This window comes from Triticum dicoccoides, chromosome 7B (genome assembly GCF_002162155.2).
Source record: "Triticum dicoccoides isolate Atlit2015 ecotype Zavitan chromosome 7B, WEW_v2.0, whole genome shotgun sequence".
Taxonomy (NCBI): domain Eukaryota; kingdom Viridiplantae; phylum Streptophyta; class Magnoliopsida; order Poales; family Poaceae; genus Triticum; species Triticum dicoccoides.
The window spans coordinates 20,575,637-20,588,776 of record NC_041393.1 but is presented as its reverse complement, the minus strand read 5'-3'; the positions used below and the strand labels follow the sequence as shown (position 1 = coordinate 20,588,776).

The following is a 13,140-nucleotide window of genomic DNA, read 5'->3' as shown; positions in this document are numbered from 1 at the left end:
GAGCCATCAGAACGAACCTACACTTCCAACTTACCATTTCTGAGAGAGAACCACCTACTCATGTGTTGAGGCCAAGATATTCCATTCCTACCATATGAATCTTGATCTCTAGCCTTCCCCAAGTTGCTTTCCACTCAAATCTTCTTTCCACCAGATCCAAATCCTATGAGAGAGAGTTGAGTGTTGGGGAGACTATCATTTGAAGCACAAGAGCAAGGAGTTCATCATCAACGCACCATTTGTTACTTCTTGGAGAGTGGTGTCTCCTAGATTGGCTAGGTGTCACTTAAGAGCCTCCGACAAGATTGTGGAGTTGAACCAAGGAGTTTGTAAGGGCAAGGAGATCGCCTACTTCATGAAGATCTACCGCTAGTGAGGCAAGTCCTTCATGGGCGATGACCATGGTGGGATAGACAAGGTTGCTTTTTCGTGGACCCTTCGTGGGTGGAGCCCTCCATGGACTCGCGCAACCGTTACCCTTCGTGGGTTGAAGTCTCCATCAACGTGGATGTACGATAGCACCACCTATCGGAACCACGCCAAAAACATCCGTGTCTCCAATTGCGTTTGAATCCTCTAAACCCTTCCCTTTACATTCTTGCAAGTTTCATGCTTTACTTTCCGCTACTCATATACACTTTGCATGCTTGCTTGCTATATGTTGTGAATGTTAAACTTGTGCCTAAACTCCACTTAAACTTTAAAAGAAACTTAAAAACTGCAACTTTGGTACTTAGTGTCTAATCACCCCCCTCTCTAGACACCTCTTCTCAAGGTCCTACACTTGTCCAATTCATTCAACTATGGGAGATATTATGTACTGTGGACATTGAGTCTTCATTGGAAGATCAAGCTATATGGAAGTGGTCGGCATCGGGACAGTACTCGGCTTCTTTGGCTTACCGGATCATGAACGAGGGGTCTATCAGATTGGGATGCGCAAAAGGATTGTGGAAATGTTGGGCTCCACGGGGTTGCAGACTGTTCATGTGGTTGGCGCTGCAGCGAAGACTTTGGACCTCAGATCGTAGACTCCGACATGGTCTTCAGGATGCTACTTCAGTATGTTTCCTGTGTGATCAAGAGGAGGACTCGATGGACCATATAATGCTCCAATGTGTCTACTCGAGGCAAGTGTGGTTCCAATTCTTCAGGTGGGCTAAGATCGACATGCGGATGATGCCCTTTGCGACGGATGTATTACAGGAATGGTGGCCAACTGCCCGGAAGCAGATCCCCAAGGGATATCGAAAGGGATTTGATTCGCTGGTGCTACTAACTTGTTGGAGTATTTGGAAGCAAAGGAATGGGCGCGTTTTTGGTGGCCAAGACATTAGCAACGAAGAGGAACTCTCCACGAAGATCTACCAAGAGCTGCGACTTTGGCTAGCGGCAGGAGCAAGGAGTGTGCAACACTTGTGTGAGTAGTCGTGTATGGTAGGAGTAGGAGTGGGAGTCTCTTTGGCTTTGCCCACTTGTGGTGACGGCCAAAACAATCCTCTTGTAATTATTTTCCCCTTCTATAAAGCTTAGGTGCGCTTTTGGCGTACTCTAAAAAAAAGAATATTTCGAATATAAACAAAAGTAAAAAAATGTGAAGGGAAAACGAAAAACCAAAATGAAAAACACGCACGACGTCATCCTGACGTTGGCGTGACGCTGCAGGCTGTTACTGGGCCGGCCCAGTTTGGGCTCCCTGCAGGTGAGCCGCCGTGTGCATCGGCGTCGATGCGGGCGGCACACAGCCGCGCCGCTCCCCGTGCTGGCCGGAGACTCCCTCCGCCGCCGTGCCCAGGACCTACAAGAAATGTGGCCGCTTTCCGCTCTCCCCCTTCGGTCTCTCATTGGATGGATTTCGGTCGCGTCACCCCGGTGGAGTGTAGGGTCAGTTCGGGGTCGGTGGGCAATGGAGAGGAGGCGGCCACCGTGAGAGGAGGGGGAGCACGGGGTTCGCGCATCGGCGCATCTCCGTCGCTCCCCACGCCGTATAAGAGTACAACAGCGGCGGGCGGTAGCGGAGGGGACGCCGGCCGGCTCCTCTGATACTGGCAAGACCAACTCAACTGTATGGATGCTTTTTAGTCCCACAATAGCAAAATTTTCCACCGATTTATAAGCGTTTGCCTCAGTCAGGCTACCAGCAAGTAGCGGTAGAGTAGATGAATTTCATGCCCAATTTTGTAGTGATTGTAAGGTCTGTTTTAATGCCCAATTTTATCAGCATGTGTTCCATTTTCGTTTTATCGTCTTCTTTGTTCAATCTATGTTAGTTATTAGAACTCAAATTGCAGTTCAACGTTTAACGTTTAGAATACTTAGAAATATATTCATGTTAGGTGTATGTTCAACTTTTATTTCTTTCTCTGTATTCTTCAAAGATTAGTCAATTTTGTTCCTAAATAATGTAGTTTACCTTTGCTGGGGAACTTTTAATTGTGAAAGTCTGACCTATCTGAGGCTAAAGCATGATCAACAAATGAATCAGTCTTATCAGTTGCATCTGTCCTAAATCATCAGAAATTAACCAGCGGAGATGCCATGAAACTGTATCCATCCACAAAGCTATTCGAAAATCAACTTTGTAAATCTGCAAATTTCAGTCCAATTTGTTGCTTTGAGCTGGGCTATATAAGTCTCTCCATGAACTTAGGCCTGTTTTCCATCCCATAAATGGCAAATTCCTGTGTCCAGCGATGCAATTCTGTGTTGGATTGTGTTAATGAATGGCAGTGGCTTAACCCTGACAACGGAACCAGAGACGTTTCGGAAGATGCACAGTTCTGGCGTGTACAATGCTTCCTCCCTTTGTGTGGTTATTAAATTTTTGGGAGTTATGTCAGTTTTTGTCCCGGCTGTTTCGAATCTATAGGATACATGTATTGTTGTGGTTTCTATCACATAACAACTCCTGACCCGTGATATACCCTGATACAAAGAACAGCAAATTCATGACGAATCTTGCTTGTTGTGTTGTGAGAAAGAGACCTTCCAACCTCTATTTGTTACTTGTCATGTGGAGCAGGTGGTGTGGAAAGAAATTGTCAATGCTCTGAATTTGCTAATTTTGAATAGGTGGCTAGATTTTGGCTCAGTAGTACCAAGAATGCTGCTTTGAATAAGACTACTGCTGATATGTTGTGTGCTACCTAGAAATTGCATAATGACATTTTTTTTCCTCGATTATCATGGTCTGTTTTACAGGCGATGTATCAGCGACTGTTGAGATTACTCAAACGCAAGACCATTGCGTGAGTGTCCTAAACCGAACTTGCAGATCCTTGACAAGTGCTGGCTCCTTATGGGAGCAAAGATAGTGGAAGCTCCGCAGCTCAGGTGATGATGAAGGAACAAAGAAACCACACTTCAGCTGGGGCCGGGGACGCCGGTAACCACGGCAGCGAGACACAGCATTGTTATGCTCAGATTTATCTCTGCTTGCTGTGTGTCACCTCAGCTATAGGATTTGCTATTTCTTCGAAGTTGAAGGGTGCTTCTTTAGCTGGTTTTGCTTTGTGAGATGTGATGGTTTCCTGTCAAGGCATGTAAGAGTGGACTTGGATGTTGCTCCGTTTCTATGAAATGAAACAGGGCAAAAATCCTTTTGATCTACAAAATGTGGCACTGGAGGGACTCCATTTTCAAGTATATTCAAGACTCGCAATTAACAAGTCTACTAGCTAGCGTTTGCATAACTGCTAGAAGACAACTAAATTTGTTAAGCAACATCTTGATAGTCGTCTCTAGTCTATATAAAAATTATGGAGCCACTTGGTGTATATTATTATAAGGCTGGTGGCTACCACCGGAATCGGTTAAATAAGATCTGATTCTCAGCATACGACTGAGATTCCGGAAAATATGTCACGTTAACATTGCTGTTCTTATAGTAAGAAAAAGACCTTGGACAGGTCGTTAATGGACCTTGGATGAGGAGGAGGAGGGCGCTACTACTCACCAGCTAGCAGCAGCCTAGAGAGGTCAGCACTGGCATCTTTGTTGCTTTCTCTCTCGATCTTTTCTAGACCCAACAAAAAAAGTTCTTCCAGTTGCTTCTTCTCCCCTGGATTAATAAGGTAGTTGATGATCACTGACGAGTACAGTTTCCGTCTTCAGCTTCGGGTTTCCATTATTTTCATGTTGCACTGTGATCATTGTGTTGGGAACAAACATTCAAATTTCTGGATAATTTCCTGGGGTTTGGAGTTTGGACTCTCTGATGTTGCTCCAGTTCTAGTATTTGTAGTTCTATTCTTTGTCTGCTTCTTCATAAAGATAGAGTATATGTTCTTTGTCCTAACTAGTTTCACGTTAATGATTGGTGCAGTGATGCGACAGGAGTTGATCCATTTGGAAGCGACAGAGGTTGCACTCGCAGATGGATTCCCTCACAAGTAAATCCTCTCTCAACTTCCTCCCGCTTCATAGCTAGCCGCATCACTTCTCCTACCTTTGCTAAAGCTAAATATTTTTTGAGGACTTTTACGGTGCAATTTACTAGTCATATATGCTAGAAGTATTAGATGATATCCACCGTTGATTATAGTGTTATTCTGGGCAACTCATCTTTAGGTATTTCTATTTTGATTTTATTTTTGTAAGGATAATTTGGTCCACGGTTAGAGGTAATCCGAATAACGCTGCCTCCGTAATAAGAGAAAAAAAAAGGCATACACACGGAACAGCACCGCATGCCCCCGCCGTCGCCGGCAGTCCCTTGTGCTGCAGTAGAAAAGAACATCACTTCTGCTACCTTTGCTAAAGCTACTTTTTTTTTTCAGACGAAGAGGTAGCTGATTCTGAGAGTCAAGTGACTCCCTTTGCTAAAGCTGGGTTTTTCAGCAAGATGTCATTTTGGTGGTTGAATCCTCTAATAAAGGTGGGCTACAAGAAACCCCTTGAAGACAAAGACATGCCACTTCTAGGCGCCACAGATCGAGCACATAACCAGTACTTGATGTTCATGGAGGAGCTGAACGGCAAGAAGCAGTCGCAGTCACAAGCCACACCATCTTTCTTATGGACTATTGTTTCTTGTCACAAGCGTGCGATCCTAGTCTCGGGTTTCTTTGCTTTGCTCAAGGTTCTTGCCGTATCAACAGGCCCAATAATTCTCAAGGAATTCATCAATGTGTCACTTGGGAAAGGGACCTTCAAATACGAAGGCTGTGTGCTTGCTGGGTTAATGTTCATCTGCAAATGTTGTGAATCATTGTCACAGAGACAGTGGTATTTCCGCACTCGGAGAATAGGATTGCAGGTGAAGTCACTCCTGTCGGCAGCTATTTATAAGAAACAACAGAAGCTATCAAATGCAGCAAAAATGAAGCACTCTTCTGGAAATATTATGAACTATGTGACCGTCGATGCACATCAGATTGGGGAATTCCCATACTGGTTCCATCAAACATGGTCAACAAGTGTTCAGCTTTGCATTGCTCTGGCAATTCTATACTATGCAGTTGGTGCTGCAATGATTTCATCTTTGGTTATCATCATTATGATCGTACTGTGTAACGTTCCATTTGCCAGACTGCAACACAAATTTAAGAGTAAACTTATGGAAGCACAAGATGCGAGATTGAAGGCCATGTGTGAGTCATTTGTTCATATGAAGGTGTTGAAACTTTATGCATGGGAATCTCACTTCAAGAAGGTCATTGAGGGATTGAGAGAGGTTGAGTACAAGTGGTTGTCAGCATTCCAGTTTAGGAGGGCATACAACGCTTTCCTGTTCTGGTCTTTACCGACTTGGGTTTCGGCAGCGACCTTTCTGACATGCTATCTTCTGAAAATCCCTCTTGATGCTAGCAATGTCTTCACCTTTGTGGCAGCTCTAAGTCTTGTGCAAGAGCCAGTAAGGTTAATACCAGATGCTATTGGCTTTGTGATACAAGCTAAGGTTGCGTTCGCTCGGATATCGAACTTCCTTGATGCACCTGAGCTAAACGGACAGGTTAGGAAAAAATCCTACGTTGGCATTGATTACCCTGTACCTATAGCGATGAATTCGTGTAGCTTCTCGTGGGATGAGAATACATCAAACCCAACTCTAAAGAATATAAATCTGGTAGTCAAAGGTGGAGAAAAGATTGCGATTTGTGGAGAGGTAGGATCGGGAAAATCGACGCTTTTGGCTGCTGTACTCGGAGAGGTCCGCAAAACTGAAGGCATGGTATGATTTTTCACTAACATCATCTGTTAATGCAATAGCTGCCATATTAAGAATTTAGACATGATTAAAAGACATGAACTACATTATTCATCTGTTCGGTTTGCGAAGTTTTGTATGAAAATTATGCTTGACAATATTTGTTAACATGAACTACGTTATTCAATTCATGTTTCTGTTAGAGTACGTAATAGGCTCATTAGTCTTAGGGTTAATTAGAGATAAGGGTCGTTTGCTTAGGGGTCAAGTAAGCCTTGCTTGGGAGTCAAGTAAACCTCTCTATATAAAGAGAGGAGATGTATCAATCTAATCAAGCAAGAATTAAGAAGGAAATCCCTTCCCTCTTGCCCGGCCGTGGGTAAAAAGGCCCCAGGCCAGCCTTCTTGCGCCCTCCTTCTAGCAGCGCCATAACAATTTGGTATCAGCTAGCTTCGGTTCGATCATGTCTTCACCGCCGCCAAGCCCGTCTCTTCCGCTGTCGGTCACCATGTCGCCTCCGGTGACCACCACGACCGTCGCCCCGCTCCTGCCCGCGCCGGGATCCTCCATCGCGCCCGCCCCCGCCGTCCTCACCTGGGAGGAGGTGTCCGGGGTGCTGCAGAACCTAACCCAGACGGTCCAGGATATCCACATGTTCTTGGCCGGGTCCTACGGGCCGCACCCAGCTGCGCCGCCCATCGCCGCCCCCGTGCCGCCCTGGCTGCCGTGGCAGCCGCCGCACCAGGCGGCCTTCGCCGCGCTCGCCGGGCCGCCGCAGCTGCCATCCATCGCCACCACCGCCCAGCCCTGGTTGCAGCTACAGACGCCGCTCCTGGCGGCCTCCGCCGCGCCCGGCGCTCCGCCGCAGCAGCCGCTGCCGCTGCCCGGCGCGACACTGCAGCAACCGCTGCAGCTGCAGCAGCCACCGCCGGTCAGCTCCGCAGCCCAGTATGGGATGCCCTACGACGGGAGTGCGACGACCTCATTCCCATCAGCGCCGCCGCCATCCCAGGGCGTCCACATCCAGCAGATCAAGTCCCCACCGTCGCCGTCACCGCTTCCGTCTTGGATCGCTACCCGCCACGTGTCGGCGGCGGTGAGGCTGCAGGCTGTTGCACGCGGCCTCCTAGTGCGTCGGCGTGTGCGGGAGATGCGTGGTCTGCAGCTGCCGCTCCTCCAAGTTGCCCTTTGCTGCGCAAAGGACCTCGATCTCGTCCGCTGCGTCGGGGATCTTGGGCATGCGGTTTCCCCCACGGACGGCGGGCATGCTGTTTTCCCCGCGGGCAGCGTCCTCAAAGTCTGCGACATCGGCGGGTGGGGAGGCGCACCCTTCCTCGCCAGTCTCCATCGCAAGCCCTCCACTCTTTCCTGTGCGGTGCAGACCAACAGCAGTCCGGCGGGGAGAAGGTAGGGTGTCACCAACAGGAGCGCACCGCGTAGCACCACTGCTTTCCGCCGCCGGCCGCCGCGAGGGCGCCTCTGCTGGTCGCTCTTGCGACCACTTCCAGGTGGCAATACACATGCACTCCTTTGGTCTAGGTGGTGTCCATGGGATCCAGGTGGCTGTACACGTGCACGTCCGACGTGCGGATGGTGTCCACTTTTTGTTAAGGGGTCCAAAATAAAGCGTCCCAGTCCATTTCAGGTTGAGAATAATAAAAGAAGCCGAGATGTAAAAGGCTTGTTTTTAGGTGTTAGGTTTGTGTTGCGTCGAGTCATGGTTATAAGTTGGTTAGGCTGCAGCTCGAGGACAAGCTGCATGTCCAGGTGGGGTGTAGTGTTAGAGTACGTAATAGGCTCATTAGTCTTAGGGTTAATTAGAGATGAGGGTCGTTTGCTTAGGGGTCAAGTAAGCCTTGCTTGGGAGTCAAGTAAACCTCTCTATATAAAGAGAGGAGATGTATCAATCTAATCAAGCAAGAATTAAGAAGGAAATCCCTTCCCTCTTGCCCGGCCGTGGGCAAAAAGGCCCCCGGCCAGCCTTCTTGCGCCCTCCTTCTAGCAGCGCCATAACAGTTTCCTAAAAGCTTTATAGCAAATTCCTGATTTGCATAAAATTTTCAGATCCAAGTCTACAGGAAAATAGCATATGTTTCTCAGAATGCATGGATCCAATCTGGGACTGTGCAAGACAATATTCTCTTTGGATCGTCGATGGACGGGGAAAGATACCACAACACACTCGTGAGGTGCTCGTTGGTCAAGGACATTGAAATGTTGCCATATGGAGATTGTACTCAAATTGGGGAGAGAGGAGTACATCTTAGTGGTGGTCAGAAGCAGCGAGTCCAGCTTGCTCGTGCACTATACCAAAATGCAGATATCTATCTTCTTGATGACCCTTTCAGTGCTGTTGATGCACATACAGCCACAAGTCTCTTCAATGTAAGGATCATATCAGCATATGCATGTTGTATTGCTTTTGATTATGACATTTTTACAAAGCTCTTTGTAACAGGAATATGTCTTGAGTGCTCTATCGGACAAGACTGTCCTTTTGGTGACGCACCAAGTGGATTTTTTACCCGTATTTGACTCCATTTTGGTACCTGTCACCCCTTCGAAAATGTCACCCTATGATGATATTTGTGTCTCTGATGTATTTTGATCTGTAATTTTTTTACATATTTTTTGATGTCATCTAAAACTAGTGATGATTTTTGGCAGTTCATGTCAGATGGAGAGATTATTCGGTCTGCGCCTTATCAAGATCTATTGACAGATTGTGAAAAATTTATAGGCCTTGTAAATTCCCATAAGGATACTATTGGTGCTGTGGATCTTAATAAAAACATACCTCCGCAAAGATCTAAGGAAGTGTCAAAAAAGGTGACAGATGATATTCATGGAAGCAGAAATACAGAGTCTGTGAAGCCATCACAGGAAAACCAACTGATCAAGGAAGAGGAAAGAGAAACAGGGGATGCAGGTTTCAAGCCTTATATGATTTACCTGCGCCAGCACAAAGGCTTCCTCTATTTCTCTTTGTGTATGTTTTTTCACATAATTTTCATAGCTGGGCAAATATCACAGAACTCATGGATGGCTGCTAATGTCCAAAATCCTCATGTTAGCACGCTGAAGTTAGTTTATGTGTACATTATTATCGGAGTTTGCACGATATTCTTCTTGCTATCAAGATTTTTACTAGTCGTTGTTCTTGGGATCCAGTCATCAAGATCCTTATTTTCCCAGCTACTCAATTCATTGTTCCGTGCACCAATGTCCTTTTTCGATTCTACACCTCTAGGAAGGGTTTTCAGCCGGGTAAGAGTTCTTATATGAATGGTAAAACAAGTTTCAATTATGTTTTACACCAAGATTAACTCGTTCCCTTTTTCTTCTAATGCAGGTTTCTTCAGATTTGAGCCTTGTTGACCTTGATGTTCCATTTTCATTTGTGTTTAGCCTTGGTGCCATCTTTAATGCATATAGCAATTTAGGTGTATTGGTTGTTATTACATGGCAAGTTCTGTTTGTATCCGTGCCAATGATAGTTTTGGCAATTTGGTTGCAGGTAATTGGTATGATTTTGTTTCTTTACGGCTAAGCTTCATGTCTATGTATCCGTGCCAATGATATTTTTGCATTCATTGTTCTCATTAACTGAAACCTGTTATGTTTGGTCATGCAGAGGTACTATCTAGCGTCAGCCAAGGAATTGATGCGGATCAATGGTACTACGAAGTCTGCTGTGGCAAATCACTTAGGTGAATCGATTTCAGGGGCTATAACAATAAGGGCCTTCGAGGAAGAAGATCGTTTCTTTTCTACAAATTTGGATCTTGTCGACAAGAATGCCAGTCCATATTTCTATAATTTTGCAGCAACTGAATGGTTGATTCAACGTCTGGAGATAATGAGTGCCGCAGTTCTTTCTTTTTCTGCCTTTGTCATGGCCCTTCTTCCTCAACGTCTGGAGGTTTTGTACAGAATTTCAAGTATCCTAGCTACATGTCTCCTTACAGATCACCTTCTTTTTTTGCTTTGCTTCTACAGAACTCTATAAAAATCATTTTGGAATAGTTTCCTATACGTAATAGTATAAATTTCAAATCTCTATCATCCCAAATTACTTTTATTTTTCGCAAGGTGCCTTCCAACCCAAATTAAAAACATATTATTACGGAAGTAAATTTGAGGTAAATAGTGCAAGTAGAAATACCTTCATGTGTGGACTGGTAATAAGTTCCTACCGAATAAAAACTGAACTCCATATTGATCAAAGAGAATTTATATGTGACATGCAACCTAAGAACCAAAATAACACCAGATTCATACGGGTAAGCAAATTAATTTTGAATCTTGTATGACATTATTTTATCTGTACATAAAAATAGCAATAAAAATAAATAAACCATGGCCAGAATGCTTACCTCGTAGATGACTGCAAGAGATTCTTTGTCATGTTCCATTGTGAGAGCAGATAGCATTGATCTTTATAGTGCAGAATACGACTATAATCAACTGGTTTGGTTGCACGATTGATGAAAGCATAAGGAGAGCCACCTTTTTGCAGCAACACAGTGATGTGCTACCACCATAGCAATGACGTGCTTCCTTTTCCTTCGGCAGCAAAAGTTGTTTTCTTGCTTCCATGAGGGCTTGGCGAACGGAGAAGAGATTATGGTGTTCGACGCGACTCTGTGAAGCCAGCAGTACATGTAGTCAGTCTTGGCATCTTGCTTGAGGATCTGCTGGCAGCGGTGGAAAGACCAAGGAAGCAGGAGGGAGGAGGACTTGGCCAAGCTGCCACCGGCAATCTAAATCAATCTCTTTTTCTAATCTGCTAGGAAAATCCTGGTTGTATATGGATCCGGTGGTCAAATTTTCTTCTCCTGTGGCACGATGGGCTATGGTGGGATTTGCTACCTGAGCCCCCTGCATCTAGGCGAAGCAGCACGCTACTGCCAGCTGGTGATGGCGATGGCAAAACTGTGTTGGATTGGGCGCCATCGCATTTATCCGCAACACACTGCAGAGGCGGCGGCCATTTAAACCGGCAACGTCATCAGAAGTCTTCTCGGCAGCAAGGAGCCGCTAAGAGGAGTGGTTAGGGTTTCATCGGGAGTGGCTAGGTAGAGATAGGCCAGCGATTGTGGAGTCCGTATCCTTCTCAGTTTTTCTTTTGGGAAACGTTTTCCGCCGGCAGACCGGCTGAACGCTTGGCCGGTCACTCGCGAGCCGCAGGATGGATTGTAATCGTATGATACACAACGCGCCGCTCTACCCAGGAAATATCTCGCCCAACTAGTACTATCCTTATCCGTTTCCTTGGGCGTTTCTTCCCCACCACTCACTCCCAATCTCTCACAGAGCCATGGCTGCCACAAATCTATTGTGTTACTTCCACCGGCCTCCTCCTCTACCCAGCTCCTCGCAGCTGACCCACCGGCAAAGCTCGCTGCGGCGTGCTTCCTTTGGGGCCTCCTCCTCTACCCAGCTCCTCCTTGCTGACCCACAGGCAAGGCTGGATGCGGGGCGCTGCCGGTGCTTGGTGTTGGTCGTTTAGGTGGTGCACAGTAGGAGCGGGGAGACTATGTGCTGCGCGCGGCCGGGACGGCGCTGCCGCATGCCTGCAGAATCGCGAGCGACGGGGAGCGCTAAGATAGGTTGCTGGAACCACTTCATTTTTTGCTGGAACCTTTTTTTTTATTTTGCTGCAATTGATAGGTTGATGGTGCCGTCGCTGCCGTGACTTCTTTTGCTACATCAATTTTGTTGCTAGAACCACATCTGATTTTTTGCTGGAACCAGCTCCTGACTTTGCTGCATTAGGCGAAAATGGTGGTGGGCTGCGATGGCAGTGCCCGCCATGTTTTATTTTTGCTGGAACCACTTAAGATTTTTGCTGGAACCCTTTTTCCTTTTTGCTATAAATCGACAGGATGTTGCCATCGCCGACATGATTTTTTGCTACAATTTTGTTTTTTTGCTGGAACCGTATTTGATATTTGCTGGAACCAGCATTTGATTTTGCTGTAGTAGGCGAAGATGACGCTCGGGTGGCAATGAACGGTGGCGCCATGTGTTTATTGCTGGAACCACTTAAGATCTTTGCTGGAACCCCTTCTCTATTTTGCTACAAATCGAGAAGATGTTACCATCGCTTTTCATTACATTTTTGTTTTTTGCTGGAACTATATTTGAATTTTGCTGGAAGTAGCAATCGTTTTTGCTACAACCAGCCGAAGCAGAGCTGGAACTGTTGTGGTGAGGCTGCGCCCTGGCACGATGGCGTCGGCGGCGGGAGTGTCCACCGGAGCTGCAAGCAGGCGGAGCGAGGTAGACGGAGGCGGAGGAGAAGGCAGAGGCGGGAGGGCTCACCGGGAGGCAGAGGTGGAGTCAGGACGGAGTTAATCCCGTGGGTGGACGAAACCGAAACGCCAGATCGAACGGGTATAATCGCTAAAATCGGACGGCTGCGTGTCGACCGGCCCAAATTGAGCCGGTCGACCGGCGCCTAGTTCTCGCCTTTTCTTTTTGAGAACGTATCCTCTTAGGTTGCAAGTGCGTATTCTTCCAGGAATTCGATCAACCTGTTTGTATGTTCCGTGTCCATGTGCGACTGGACCTTCCCTTTTTCCTTAGGAATAGATTGGACCTTCCTTAGTTGGGTCTCGGCCTGAATTTTTTAATAGAAAAAGGCTAATATGCGTTGAACCAATTACATGTGCTATACGACACCGTGACAACATGACATGTCAAACTCTTTGTAAAAATATCTATATGTAACGCTACATCTTTAAAATCTTAGCCGTTAATATTTATCATTTACGGCCGAGATAATTTAATCTATGTGGATCAATGTGATGGCTTGTTTGATTTCTGTTTTATGTATATAATAGAAGATATCATGCTCAGAAAAGTGAAGAATTGAACAACTTGTATTAACTGACATACCTATATGAACTTTGATGTCTCGAAGCTTGGAGGCCCTCATGGCGCGCCCCATCTGTATGTCATCCACGTTCGGCTGGTCCTGAATCTGG

General features: G+C 46.3%; 1 protein-coding gene and 1 long non-coding RNA gene across 2 annotated transcripts; both read left to right on the top strand.

Annotated features, from left to right (window-relative positions):
• Positions 1 to 4,375: 4,375 nt before the first annotated feature.
• LOC119338524 (ABC transporter C family member 10-like) lies at positions 4,376 to 10,174 on the top strand. Its single transcript, XM_037610846.1, has 9 exons — positions 4,376 to 4,391; positions 4,779 to 5,736; positions 5,809 to 6,172; positions 8,213 to 8,533; positions 8,607 to 8,693; positions 8,816 to 9,217; positions 9,501 to 9,665; positions 9,783 to 10,070; positions 10,148 to 10,174. Exons 1-9 carry the CDS (start codon positions 4,376 to 4,378, stop codon positions 10,172 to 10,174), a joined length of 2,628 nt encoding a protein of 875 aa, XP_037466743.1.
• A 1,294-nt stretch (positions 10,175 to 11,468) lies between these two features.
• LOC119335597 lies at positions 11,469 to 12,936 on the top strand. The gene is made up of 2 exons (XR_005161931.1): positions 11,469 to 11,760; positions 12,315 to 12,936. It is a non-coding gene; the product is annotated as an uncharacterized LOC119335597 (long non-coding RNA).
• The last annotated feature ends 204 nt before the right edge of the window (positions 12,937 to 13,140 follow it).

Bases quoted from the DNA above. Each gene is read 5' to 3' on its own strand.
- LOC119338524 (XM_037610846.1), top strand. The intron at 9,218-9,500 runs GTTAGCACGCTG...CTTCTAATGCAG, and splicing joins CTAATGTCCAAAATCCTCAT to GTTTCTTCAGATTTGAGCCT. The intron at 9,666-9,782 runs GTAATTGGTATG...TTGGTCATGCAG, and splicing joins TTTTGGCAATTTGGTTGCAG to AGGTACTATCTAGCGTCAGC.